Consider the following 14732-nt stretch of genomic DNA (forward strand, 5'->3'; position numbering starts at 1 on the left):
TATACCAAGGTGATGCTCTGTCCCCACTCCTGTTCCTCATGGGGTTGAACCCCCTCAACCAGATCACTGCAAAAAGTGGATATGGACATTGCCTCCAAAGTGGAACAGTCATCAGTCACCTCATCTACATGGATGACATCAAGCTGTATGCCAAAAATTAGCTAAACATTTACTCACTGATCCAAATGGTGTTCATGGTGAGAGGTAAGATGATCACAACTGAAGACGTTGAACTACCTAAAGGCAACATTGCAGATGTCTAGGATAGCTACAAATAACTTGGAGTCCCAGCGGCAAATACACTAATACACTCACAGCCTCAGCATCAAAAGCATATACACAGATTTATATAAACTTAGCACACATAGATTTATGTGGTAACATGGATGTTGTTTGGGTGAAAGCTAGACAATGAGTGTCACAAAAAAGTTTAGTGGTTTAAAATTAGTTAATGTAGCATTATTTCACAACAGTATGTTGTTTTTGAGAGAAAGTTATTTTATAAACCTAAAAACTCTGTGGTCTATGACTGTAGTCACCACTAATAAGGTATGAACTATTGATAACTACATTGTCTGGACGAAAAAAGTCTTCTCCAGCACATCCCAAAGATTCTCAATGGGGTTAAGGTCTGGACTCTGTGGTGGCCATTCCATGTGTGAAAATGATGTCTCATGCTCCCTGAACCACTTGTTCACAATTCAAGCCTGAGGAATTCTGGCATTGTCATCTTGGAATATGCCCATGCCATCAGGGAAGAAAAAATCTATTGATGGAATAATCTGGTCATTCAATATATTCAGGTAGTCAGCTGACCTCATTCTTTGAGCACATACTGTTGTTGAACCTAAACCTGACCAATTGCAGCAACCCCAGATCATAGCACTGCCCCCACAGGCTTGTACAGTAGGCATTAGGCATGATGGGTGCAACACTTCACCTGCCTCTCTTCTTTCCCTGATGTGCCTATCACTCTGGAACAGGGTAAATCTTGACTCCTCAGACCACATGACCTTTTTCCATTGCCCCAGAGTCCAATCTTTATGCTCCCTAGCAGACTGAAGCCTTTTTTTCTGGTTAACCTCACTGATTAGTGGTTTTCTTAAGGCTACACAGCTGTTCAGTCCCAATCCCTTGAGTTTCCTTTGCATTGTACGTGTGGAAATGCTCTTGCTTTCACTGTTAAATATAGCCCAGAGTTCTACTGTTGTTTTTCTTCAATTTGATTTCACCAAACTTTTAAGTGATCGCCAATCACAATCATTCAGGATTTCTTTCTGGCCACATTTCTTCCTCGAAGACAATGGGTCACCACTATCCTTCCAGTTTTTAATAATGCATTGGACAGTTCTTAACCAAATTTTAGTAGTTTCTGCAATCTCCTTAGATGTTTTCTCTGCTAGATGCATGCCAATGATTTGACCCTTCTCAAACAGACTGACATCTTTTGTTGTTTAAGAAATGATAATCAACTCATTGCATTAGTTGGGGTTAAATAACTTGTTGCCAGCTGAAACATAATCACACACGCAGTAATGATCCCTTAGGAGGCTCGTACCTATTTGCTTAGTTAAATCCAGGTGGCGACTTTTTTTTTTGTCCAGGCAGTGTATATAACAGAACATCCCTTCAAACATGAACAGACTATCCCTTTAAGACATCTTCCATATTGAAACACTCGTAAACTGAACATTGATGTTACTGAAGTGAAACTGACCTGTAGCTGAAAGGATTCCGAGCTAAGTTCAGGTGAATCAGTTTGAAACAACATCCAGCAGAAAGGGACACAAACAACTGCAAAATAAGATTAGAATAAGCAAGTGCATTGTGTGTTACAAGCCAATAACTTCAAGATAAAAGAATCTATGTTTCACTGGATCAGAAAAGTTTTGAATCATTGCTCATCATGTTTTTCCAAACTTGTCTTGTACCTGAAGTGGTGATGTAAAATGATAAAATTCTCTAAAAAAATCTATACAATCTTTTTAAACTTCATTTTATATACTGTATTTACCCTATGCTCCTCATGCCAGTGAGAGGCATTATGATATTTCATAGAGGTCATGATATTTTTTATTCATACAAACTGAAAACAGAAGAGGTGCTTAGTTTGCAAGATAAAGTTAAATTTGTTTAAATAAATCTCCTCAGCATACAAATAAACATTAGATCTGTCTTTGAACACACTCAATGATGTGAGTGTGTGTGTGTATATAATTTTTTTTGTCCTTGTACAGAAATCTTTTCAAATTTTTCAAAATATCACCCTCTTTTGTCAAATGCAACCAACAAGACAGATTTCACTAACCGTGTCAAGGGGGCAGCTGGTATCACTGAGGTCCAGATAAGACAGTGAGTTTGTATTGGACAAGAACTTGAAGAGAAACTATAAAACACAAATGCAGTATAATTTATACATTAGGTAAGGTATTTGTAACTTGTTTAAATGTTAGGTTGAAATGAAATCTTTGAATGTTGCCACGGAGAACAGTTGTTTGGGTCACACACCAACTGAATAGAATTACCTAAATAAAATACAATTCTTGGTGTTTACAATAAAATGTTAAAATACCTAATGCACACAAATTAGAAATATTGTATCACATTTTGTGAAATATACAACTAAACTGGTGCCAAACAGTCTCGAGAAAATCTCAGAGTCTCTCCAAAGGGCTAACTTTTCACAGCCTTGTTCATTTAATGTCTTTCATGGTACAGAATGATTGACAACCAACTTGTCCCATCCCCTTGGTTTGCTGCTCATTTGGACTAATTTAGTTCAGCCCAGGGTCAGCCCAAGGCCTCAGGGTTTAGCCAATGAGGGTGGATGTACAATAACATGCCTCAAGCATGTGGGTATGGTTTGGCATAGACTGAGTAGTTACAATGGAGCAAGATAAAGATTAACGAGGTGGATTATTTAATTCCTCACTCGTTTTCCTTAATGTCTTTGGGGGGAAAACTGAAAGTGAAGAGGTTGGAGGCAGATAGACCAAAGGATATTCAAAAAGGAAAAGTGGCAAAATCAGTTTTTCTTTGACCTGGTTTCAGTGAAAAGACTGGCTAACAGCAAGTGTAGCTAACAAATCTTTAACAAAGTGGTTATTAACCTTTTTACATCTTATAAAAGTCATCAGAGTGAGCTTCTCTTTAAAACAAGGTAGGCCTCTTTAAAAAAAAAACTGTACTTTCTAATATTGCATGTCTTGCTGGATCTAATGTTATCAGTGTGATTAGTAATTGTGCCAAGGAATGTGGTGCAGTGTTCTGCAAAGCTGTTTGACTGGGAAAAATCATCTGAACTAATTATAGTTGAAACTCTTAATGCAGGGGAACAACTGACAGAGGCTCTGTGTGACCTTGGTTTTTGGTGGTGGTTTGTTTTAAGGTTGTCTTTGTGCTAAAAAAGGACATAATGTCAATTTATAGCAGGCTTTCCTTATTTCAAATTCGATGCTTCTGTTGTTGGAATCCAAACTGCAGCCTTTTATTATATATCTGTTAGCCCACTCTACAGATATCACCACTGGCCGCCACTGGTTATGTTGATAAATTCTGAAAGATCACATACGCCATATTAGCAAAGGTTACATAGCAGTAACCCAACAATAATGTTACACGTTCCCATGCTATAATATACTGATTCTCTGTCTGCACTGCCATTGTGACGGATTGTGACCTCTGTTGCTGATTTTGCCTAACTAACCACTTCTGTCAGAAAGCACACTGATCATCAGTGGGGTTTGAAGATTTACTGAAGAACGATGTATTCTATTACAGAACAGAGCAGTTTATCATCAGTGACTGCTGCCTTGCTCACAGATCGGGAAGAAGGAAGAGGAAACTGCTCAAGATGCCTTCAAAAGAAAAGCATGAATAGGAAACATTGACTGCTTGAAGAATTATTAACAGCCATGGTATTGTAGCATACTTGTGGTGCTTTTATTCATACAACGCCTGTAAAAAGTATTTACCCCCTTTTTATTGCTGTCATAAATCAGACATGGTCAATATAAATATCTTTTCGACAAAGAAGAAATCAAAACTCTTTAATGACAAAGTTAAATCAAAGTTCTACAAAGTAATTCAGATTAAATAAAATGTGTAATGTAAAAATAAGTAATGCACAAATATTCACCCACTTTAAAGTGACTGTTTATTGTTTATTATTGAAAAGTAAAAGTCCAGGGGTGGATACAAAAGGATTTCCAATGCCCTAAACATCCTCAGGAATTCTGTTAAATCCAACATCAAGAAATGGAAGGAATATGGGACATGTAAATCTACTAAGAGCAGGCTGTCCTCACAAACTGAGTGAGTGTGAAGAAGGAGAATAGTGAGAGAGGCCACCAAGACACCTGAGAGCTCTCTGAAGGAGGTACAAGCTTCAGCAGCTGAGATGGGAGGGACTGTGACTACAATACAGTTATTTTGTAGAAAGCATGTCCTCCAGGATTTCCCTACATATTGTGGCATTCATTTTACCCATGATCTTTACAAGCCTTCCAGGGCTGACTGCTGAGAAGCACCATAGAGTTTTTCACTAGCTATTTGACAAACTGTAGTGGAGATTTAATCTGAGTTTTCTTCAACACTTTATTTCTTTTTGCCACTCTCCCATAAAACTTAGACTGCCGAAGAACGTGGGCAACAGTTGTCTCTGGGCATGAAAGTAAAGTTTCCCAACTTCAAAAAAAATTCTGCTATGTCAGATCAAAAACTGTGGTTTGGGAACTGATAATTTTATAGGTGGAGAGAGCAGTGTACCGTGGCTTCTTCCGTGACCAGAGATCCAGGGTTACCAGACAAATCAAGATGTGTCAGAGATGAGGAGAACTGCTGATTAGAAGACAACACCTGACTCAGACAGCCAAGCCCTAAAAAAAAAAAAATCATTCAAAGCACAAATGATAAATACAGATGTGGACAAATTTCTTTATACCCATTTGTTGAAGAAAGCAAAACCTACAAAGGCCACTGAAATAACTTAAAAATAATAAAAAGAAAGAAAAAAAAACTAAAAATCAACCAAACAAAATAAGTCAATGTTTTTTAAATTTTGGTTCAGCAGAATTTTATATATATATATATATATATATATATATATATATAGATAGATAGATAGATAGATAGATAGATATATGACAAAAGGAATGGTACCCTTAACTTTGTTTGTTGTTCAACTTTGTTCAACAGCCTCTTAATCAATCACTGTAATCAAGTGATTACTGTAACTTTATATGAGACCTCAGCACCTGTCAACAGGCATTTTGTCCCACTCCTCCATCTGTATCCTTCCACAGATGTTCAACAGGATTTAGATAGGGGCTCAGAAGGCCACTTCATAACAGTCCAGCTGTTAACTTTTTAGCTGAGTGTTTTGGGTCATTATCCTGTTGGAGGACCCATGACCTAAGACTGAGACCAAAGTTTCTGACTCTGAGCAGAACATTTGGCTCCAGAATGTCTTGATAGTCTTGAGATTTCATTGGATCCTGAACAGATTTAGGACCTCCTCTGTCAGATGCAGCAAAGCAGCCCCAGAGCAGAATGGAGCCTCCTCCATGTTTCCCTGTAGGTACAGGGTTCTTTTCTTTGTCTCATCTGTCCAAAGGGCATTTTCCCAGAAGATTTGTGGGTAGTATATATGCATTTTGGCAAATTCTAGTCTTGGCTTTTTTATGATTTTGTGTCCTCCTGATGTAACCCCCTTCTTATGGTTTGATACCAGCAAACTGATAAAATCACTCAGAAACCTTTTTCAGGTTCATGGTATTTACATTCAGGTAATCACTAAAAACACATAGAGTAAATGTGATTGGTTGAGATTTAACATGTAGCTCCTGCCCCTACTCTGAGATCATCAGGCAGCAAAAGGGCAAGCTGAATCTATCTTACAACTGATTAACAGCCCGATTGTATAGTTTTGGTAACAAAAATGTTTCACATAAAAACAAAAATGTGCAGCAACTCACCCTTTTCCACATTTCCCACATTATAAACTGCCATAAAAACTAGTAATATTTGACAAACAGTATAACAACAAACATGTAACAATTTTCACAAAGTCATACAAGATAATAATGAACATTTCATAATAAAAAATACCACCATACTTGTTACACAAAGACACAAATGTGACTGGTGGTGGTTTAACAAGAAGCAGTCTAACAAGGGTCAAGCTGCTAACTTCACGTACATGAATTTACCACCACCCATTGCTTAGGGCAACATAACCACAGCTTTGGATGCGTATGAAATACGGTGGTTTTCCAAGATACTAACAACATTTTTATTAAGTAGCAGGTCAACTTTCCTGCAAAACAAGTAAAATAATATAAGAAAATAGAGTTGAATTTTGAAAAAATTCAACCAACAATAACAATCCTGTTAAACTTAGACCTCTTCTTTAGCTCCACATGGGCTCAAATAAACTGATGGTGTGATCTGACACTTAACCTTGGAGTTCACCTCTAATCTCTTTGGAAGTTTTTCTGGACTCTTAGGTTACCATTCTATTATCAAGCTCTTCAATTAGTTGTTTCAGTGACCATTGTGGGTTGTTCTTACTTTAAGAAAAGAGTACAAACAAATTTTTCAGTTTCTGTAAGTTGTTGAAAAAGTTGTGAATGAAGCACAATTTCTTTTGATCATTAATTATGGTTGAAGCTTAAAGATTACACAAATTACAGACCTTTCCATCTTTTTACAGTCTGAGATGGAAGCTCAGTCTACATCAGGGGGTAATGTGTGTGTATGTGTGTCAGGACAAGTGGGTAATTACTAAATACTTAGTTGAAATTGTTACTAACAAATAATAGGGAATATACATTGCTGAGTTCTAAGTATTAACTATTGAATCTATTTTACGCTTTAATACCAAGTTTGTTCTTTGAGGTAGGTGACATTTTATGAACCCGTTTAAGCTAGTATCTCACTGGGCTGAGATAGGATTAGGGTTAGGGTTTTTGAGATATTCTCCAGAATGTCTCAAAAAGTTTGAGGTGATTCACAATTTTCTTGTGTAAGTCCTGTTGCCTGAGTTTTGAACATGTTAAAAAAATTCTGTATGACAAATTTTCTTTCAAAACAGTCAAAACCTCTATGTGGGCAACCAATCTTAATTTTGTCATGGGCATGTCCAACCCATCTCAACAATGCTAGAGCTGTATTTTGACACCTGCACAGAGCTCACTTCTGACAGAAAACCTTTAAGGTAAAAGTCCAGGTCTAATTATTGAAATTGGTCCAAATCTATTTCTTTTAATTGCTAAATCACACTCCAGCAGATTAAACAATGAACGTGAGGGCAGATGCCAAGCTGGATTCATAGCGAGCTAAGTTGGGCAACAAAATAAGGTCCATGTCATAGAATACAATTTTACAAGTCATGCACAAAAAAATCTGCCTTTTTTCTCACGATTTTCCTGCAATTTTTAGTCACCAACTAGTCTCCAACAGACGTAGCCCAGTAAGATATTACCTTAAACCATTGGGCTGCAAATGTGAACAGCATTCGTAAGAATTCTAAATTGTTTCAAAATGGTTGCAAGTTTTCCAATTCCTCATGTGAGTCGCAAGGGCCTTGCTCTTGTGTAACAAAAATTAAATTTTTTTGTGTAACAACTTGTCTCAAACAAATCTCAATTTAGCTTCCACAAGTCAGAAAGTGTGAAAAGAGACAACTTTGTGAAGGGTTGACAACCTGTGAAACAAAACTGTGACTGATTACAGACAGCTATAATAATCAGACATTATGGACACCACATGACCTGGTCAATCTCGGCCACAGCAGCAGCAAAGAGACCTGCAGGTGTCAAGAATTTGTAATTTTGTTGTGAAAATGTCAAGCAACTGTGGTCCGATAATTTTTTGCTCAACAACTGTTTCTCCAACTAGTCGTCAGAGTCAGAGCCCATTGAGATACTGGCTTTACTTCTCAACTGTTTTTCACCCATGTATAGTGTGTGTTATCAAAAATTTCTAGTGATGTATGTGTACCTTTAGCAGTCATTGACACAGATCTCAGGGAAAGGTGTTTGAGTCCCGCTTCTAGATGCTGCAACTCCTGACTGAGAGCTATCACACCTAGAAATTAGAGTACAACTCAAAACAATGTAAAAAATTTGTTATTTGTACTCATTAAAACAAAACATAATGGCCACAAATATAAAGTAACAGGGTTGGTGTTCCTGTAAATCCAATAGCTACTTGAGTAAAAACAGTTTAACCACTCAGCTTACCATTCAGTTGAATTTTTCTGATACACATATATTATTAAACATACTATAAAGGCACACCTTTGTCTTCAATTGGATTGCCTGAGAGATTGATGGATTGAAGAGGAGATCTTGTGTGGTCTTGAAGGGCAGTTGTCATTTTGATTGCAAAGTCCCTGAAACAGAATAGAAAAAAAAAGAATTCTTGTTCTCAAACAGTACCAGAACTAATGATTAAAAAGTAAGAATATACTCTTTCAATTCTCAAAGTTTTTGGTATCAGGATATAATAAACTGCACTTACTATAATTTAGACAAATCGTCAAATTAACAATAACATACAACCTATTGCACCAATATTTATTAACAAAACAACAAAAATTAATAATATTGGAAAAGTTGTGTGTGAAAAACTGAGTCCAACCCCGATCCAGCAGCTTGTAGAACCTCCTTTAGCAGCAACTAGTGGATTTCTGTAGAGCTTTATGAGACATGGTTGTCGAGGAATTTTAGCCCACTCTTCTTTCCATCATTGCTACAGTTTATTAAGGTCTGCAGATTTGGTTTCTGTACAGCTCCTTTAAGATCCCATTTCAGTCAGGTTGAGGTTGAAACGTTGACTGGACCTTTGCAGAACCTTGATTTTGTAGATTTGCTTCTGTTGAATCATGACCCAGTTTGATGCCTCCCTTACTCAGGTATTGACTCATGCCTATTCATCCTAGCCACTATGATGCCTAACAGGAGCTTCCATGTTGTACAGAGGCAGGTTATGGGCTGTTAGTTGGACAGACTTAACTCTTACTGAGGGTCTCCATGAGCCTTCTGTCATCTACTCCAGGTGGGTCCCTTTAGCAGCTGGTTCATTTGTGCTGTTAGACTAAAAAAGCTGCATTGCTTAAAATAATTGCAAAAAAAAAAAAAAAATGTGTAGGTAAAGATTCTATTGACATTTAACAACTGATATGGGTCTAAATGAATTTTTGATGAGGTCCAGATTCAGACTGTTGGGATTTGGGTGTTTTGTTGCGTTAGTTTACTGCTTTTTGTTTATGTTTGAGTTTTTGTTCTGTTTAGTTCTTTGTGTTCTGGTTGTTGTCATATTCTCTTCTCCTCAGTCTGCACTTTGTTTTTCTGCCATGCCCATCTCCACCTGTCAACAATCCTCATTACTCACCTGTGCTCACTTATCTCGTTATCCCCAGTGTTTTAAAACCCGGTCACTTTCTCCACCACTCTGCCAGTTCATTGTTTGCTCGTTTGTCTATATTTCCTCGTTGCCTTGCCCTGCCATGCCATATTGGATCTTTGTTATATTATATTTTGCTGCCACGTCAACTTTTGTTTTTGTTCATTTTTTAGTTTAATAAATCAGTTTGTTTTAAAAGGATGAGTCTGCACTTTGGGTTTGCCTCCTTCCTCACTCAGCCTGACAGAATAAACCGGCCACACCTGAACTCAGCGGACTCCCCCATCGGCGTTACCCTCACTCCAGGAGAGAAGGCTCAGATCCTGGCTGAGCTGTGAGAGGAGCACCCACTCGCTCGTTTGAATGGACCCTGTTCTCCGGCAACTGTCTCCCCAGTGCCCGGGAACCGCCGTCGGCAAAAGAGGACACCGGTGGTGGCAGCCTCCACGTCTCTGCCGCCCACCGGCGGCGTCAGCGCCAACGTCTCTTTCAGTCGCGGCGGCTCCTACAGCCGTCACCACAGCCTCTCCAGCAGGTCAGATGGCTGCCACTACAGTCTCTCCGGTGGGTCGGCCGGATGCCATCGCGTCCCCTTCATCCATATCAGTCTCCACGCCGGCCATAGCAGAACTCAATCAGGACTCCGCTGATCCCCTCAACACCACCACACCCTTTGATTGGTCAGGCTGTGATCTTAGAACCTGTTTGGAGCTTCAGCAGAAAGTAAAGGATTTTCAAAACACATACACCCGACTACTTGGCTCAATATCGGGTTCCATGGGTATCATATGCCAACGTTTTGTTTATTCACTCCTGATTAAGACATTATCTTCCGGAAAATTGCTGCTCACCCTCCCCTCCTACTGAAACACCCTGGACACTCTTCATCTATTATTAAACGGCCTACAAGAGTCCCCAGTTTCTTCGGTGCCGGTCACTGCAGCTCCTGCGCCCTCTGCCGAGCCCTCTGAGCTTCCTGCGCCCTCTGCAGAGCCCCCAGCACCGCCCCCAAGATCTGTCAAGTCTGCCAAATCTGCCAGCGCTTTAGAGGGGGGCCAGCGACGTCAGCATCTTTCAGGGGGTCGGCGACGCCTCTCCTCCGGTCAGAGTCTCACTGGCGGGTCAAGCCGATGCCGACGCCACAGTTTAAACGGCGGGTCGCCACGTCAAGGGTCTGGGTGGATGCCTCGCTCAGCTTCGTCACGTCAAGGGTCCGGGTGGTCACCTTGCCCAGCTTTGCCACGTCGAGGGTCCGGGTGGTCACCTTGCCCAGCTTTGCCACGTCGAGGGTCCGGGTGGACGCCTCGCTCAGCTTCGTCACATCGAGGGTCCGGGTGGAAGCCTCACTCAGCTTCGTCACATCGAGGGTCTGGGTTGACGCCTCGCTCAGCTTCGTTACGTCAAGGGTCCAGGTGGACACCTCGCTCAGCTTCGCCACGCCGAGGGTCCGGGCAGACGCCTCGCTTCAGTCTGCTACGCCGAGGGTCCCAAACCACGCCCTCTTCTCACCTGCTTGGTCCATGCCTGTCCAGCTCACGCCTGCTTCGCTCACACCTGCCTCGCCTAAGCCTGTCTCGCCTAAACCTGCCTCTAGAACTCTTGCCACGCCTAGGGCGGCGCCCGATACCGTCCCCCAGAAATCTTGCTCTGCTGCGGACGGCGCTCGGGCTGTCCGCCCAGGTTTTGATTCCCTTTTTTTTGTTTTGTTCCCCTGGCCTTTTGCAAGGTCTTTTTTGTTTGTTTATTTCGCTTTGGTTGTTTTTGCCCTCCATCTTTTGTTTTTGTTTTTACCCCCCACCACCCTCCCGTGTTAGGTCTTGTTTTATTTTTTTGGACGTCAGGGGCCGTCCCTTGAGAAAGGGGTCCTGTCAGGATTTGGGTATTTTGGTGTGCTAGTTTACTGCTTTTTGTTTCTGTTTGAGTTTTTGTTCTATTTAGTTCTTTGTGTTCTGGTTGTTGTCATATTCACTTATCATATTCACTGCACTCTGGGTTCGCCTCCTTCCCCACCTAGCCTGACACAGACTGCTATCTGTCGTTTGGTGTCCTTTATTCTACAAGAAACTCAAAACCTAATTGCCAGTTATCTTAAAATTAATTTTGTACAAAAAAGAACCATTTTAAAAGTAAAAATGCTTGAATTTCTACTTAGTCACAAAATAACTTACACCTTCAGTCCACAGTTCTCCAGTGAGAGCTCCTGGAGACATGGAGATTTGGACAGCAGGAACATCAGCTGCTGCTGGATGTCAATGGACTGAAAAAGCAGACAGACAATGTCAAACCCAGATGAGTTTTACTTTATTGTTTACTTTCTACAAAAAAAAAAACAACAAAAAAACATGTGATTTAAATAAATTTGTCATTGAAACACAATAAGTTATTCTTAACTCAATGAACAACAATACCTTCTGCCAGGTATCTGATGGTATATTGGGTAGATTGGGTCACTTATCTGCATAAATAATTTCATATTGAACATATTGTTGAAACCAGATGTTTACAAACACCGTATAAAAAGACATACCGATATAACATTTCTTTTCTCACTGCCTGACATTAAATGAGACTAAACATTTTCTGTTTTAGATCAGTCAGACTTCCCCAAATTATGTAAATTATTTATGTTTGCTAAGTGTCTAAATAATTAGGGAATGAATAGCTTGGAAAGTTTTTAATTACTTTCTTCAAAGTTACAGGTTCACATACACTACACTTACTAGGGTTTAAAACAATGTGGGAAAGCCCAGATTATAATGTCATGGCTTTGGAAGCTTTTGATTGCTTAGTTAATTGGAGGCACACCTGTGGATGCATTTTTAGGCCCACCTCAAACACTTCTTTGTGGGACATCAAGGGCAAAATCAAAAGCAATCAGCCAAGATATCAGGAAAATAATTGATGACCTCCACAACACTGGTTTATGCTTAGATATAATTTCCAGATGCCTAAAGGCACCACATTCATCTGTTCAATGAATGTGGTGCAGAATTATAAATAAGTATAAACACCATGGGAATGTCCTACCAACATACCACTCAGGAAAGAGATGGGTTCTGTGTTCCTGAGACTAATATATTTTGCTGTGAAATTTATCACCTCCAAAACTAAAGGAGAAGACCTTGTGAAGATGCTGCTGTAGCTTGTCAGAAAGTCATTATCCACAGAGAAACAAGTCCTGTACTAGCATAAGCTGAAAGGAAACTCGGTGAGGAAAAAGCCATTACTCCAGAAGCAACATAAAAAGTCAGGTTACAGTTTGCGAAATGCACACGGGCACAAAGAGCTTCATATTTGGAGACATGTCCTGTGGTCTGATGAAAATAAAACTGAACTGTTTGACCATAATGAGCATCATTACATTTGGAGGAAAAAAGGGGAAGCTTGTACCATCCTAACTAACATCCCACAGAAAATTAGTGAGCAAAGCTGGAAAGGTGTGTGAGAGCAAGGAGGTCTACAACTCTGACTCGTTTCCACCAGTTCTGTCAGGAGGAATGGGACAAAACTCCAACAAACTATTGTGAGAAACTTGTGGAAGGAAAACCAAAACATTTGACTTAAGTCATACTGTTTTAAGGCAATGATACAAATTAATAAGAAAATGTGTGTAAACTTGTAACTTTGAAGAAAGTAACTCATTATTTTGACATATAACAAATAAAAGCAATTTTAGCAATCCTACGTGACCTAAAACAGGAAAGCTTTAGTCTAATTAAATGTCAGCCAGTGAGAACAAAATGGTTGTTTTTTTTAAATCAGGTTTCAACTGTAAATGCGCAGAATGGGGTGACTTGTAAACATAAAAGATTTTGGTAATGGTTGCTTTCTTGTTTCTATTTGTAGTTCATTTCAAATACCATTCACATTTATTAGATTTTTGACTGCCAACAGGTAATGTTATAACCACTAGTTGAAGTATCTGAGGTTAAAAATATCTACAGTTGTTATAAAATTTGGGTGGCATGCGTCACAAACAGTTTAACAAAATGCAAAGAGTGGGACTTCCAGTGGTGCCATGTTCTGAGACGGTCGCATTGGGTGGAGGCTCCCGTGAGATTGAGGAACAGTCTGCAAATTATATAACTTTCTGGATATCCCCTTAAGAGAAACCATAAATAAGAAGATGATGCCGACAAGAAACACGGTTGGTAAACAACAAACTGACCAAAAAGAGCCCAATGAGAAGAAAGACTCGCAGCAGGCTAACACCACAGCTAGCGAGAGAAGAAAAGCTAACGAAGCTAATGACACAGTAGTCGAAGTCCTGCGGGAACTAAAGGAGTTGAGGAAAGAAAATCAGAGTGCATTTGCTGAGACAAAAGCTGCTCTAATAAGGTTGGAAACATCAGTAGGAGATTTGAAAGAGCGCATGGACACACTAGAGCAACGTCTGGAGGAAGCAGAAAGTAGGACCGGCACGACGGAAGAAGTTAGCCAGAGAGACGAGAGGGTGCTTCGGTACTTGCTGAGACGTGAGGCCTTACTCACTAACCAATGTGATGACCTACAGAACCGTTTGCGCCGTAACAATCTCAGAATCTACCAAGTTCCAGAGGGAAGCGAGAAACAGGATATGGTGGGCTTCGTAAGGGAATTAATCAGGAGCACGCTTCTTCTGCAGGAAGATTTAAACATTGAAAGAGCGCACCGAGCACTAGGACCGAGGCCAGCTGACACGGATCCGCCACGCTCCATCATTGTCCGTTTCATGAATTACACCACAAAAGAAGCAATGCTGCAACGGGCATGGTCACAAAAACAAATCGTTCTTGAAGGGAAAAGAATATACTTCGACCAAGACTTCTCCCCAGAGGTCCAAAAGAAGAGAGTGAGACTGTGGAGCATAATCAGGCAACTTAAATAAAAAAGAATACAGGCAAAATGACGTTTTCCAGCGCAACTCAGAATCGACTTGGAAGGCGGCACAAAAACCTTTCCTTCTCTTCTCAACACGTTACTATGGAAGCGCATTGCTATCACGCAGGAAAAAAAAATTTGAACACTATCACGTTATAACGTGATACGTACCTTGTTAAAACGTGATAAATATCTTGTTTAAACGTGATAATTATCTTGTTAAAACGTGATACGTATCTTGTTTAAACGTAATAATTATCTTGTTAAAACGTGATACGTATCTTGTTTAAACGTGATACGTATCTTGTTAAAACGTGATAATTTCATGTCCAGGAAGTGGCGGTATTATGCTAGGCTAGTACAGTGGCTAACAGGAATTGGTCAGGTTTCCCTTCATGTTTGGTCTACACGGATACGGATGCTGCTTTGCACTGTGGTTAAAACCATAAATAGTATGCGTACTC

General features: G+C 39.9%; 1 protein-coding gene across 5 annotated transcripts in view; it reads right to left on the reverse strand.

Moving 5' to 3' along the window:
- carmil2 (capping protein regulator and myosin 1 linker 2) overlaps positions 1–14732 on the reverse strand; it is a 163495-nt gene that overhangs the window by 114327 nt on the left and 34436 nt on the right. For all 5 annotated transcript variants that reach the window (XR_001809029.3, XM_017433904.3, XM_025010032.2 and 2 more), the window contains 6 exons: positions 11577–11665; positions 8301–8395; positions 8002–8088; positions 4768–4877; positions 2309–2386; positions 1718–1794 (listed from right to left, as the gene is read on the reverse strand). Coding sequence is in view for 4 of the 5 variants with exons in the window: in XM_017433904.3 (XP_017289393.2) it covers positions 1718–1794; positions 2309–2386; positions 4768–4877; positions 8002–8088; positions 8301–8395; positions 11577–11665 (536 nt within the window). In the remaining variant the exon portion in view is untranslated. The remainder of the gene's footprint in view (positions 1–1717; positions 1795–2308; positions 2387–4767; positions 4878–8001; positions 8089–8300; positions 8396–11576; positions 11666–14732) is intronic.

This window comes from Kryptolebias marmoratus, linkage group LG11 (genome assembly GCF_001649575.2).
Source record: "Kryptolebias marmoratus isolate JLee-2015 linkage group LG11, ASM164957v2, whole genome shotgun sequence".
NCBI classification, from domain to species: domain Eukaryota; kingdom Metazoa; phylum Chordata; class Actinopteri; order Cyprinodontiformes; family Rivulidae; genus Kryptolebias; species Kryptolebias marmoratus.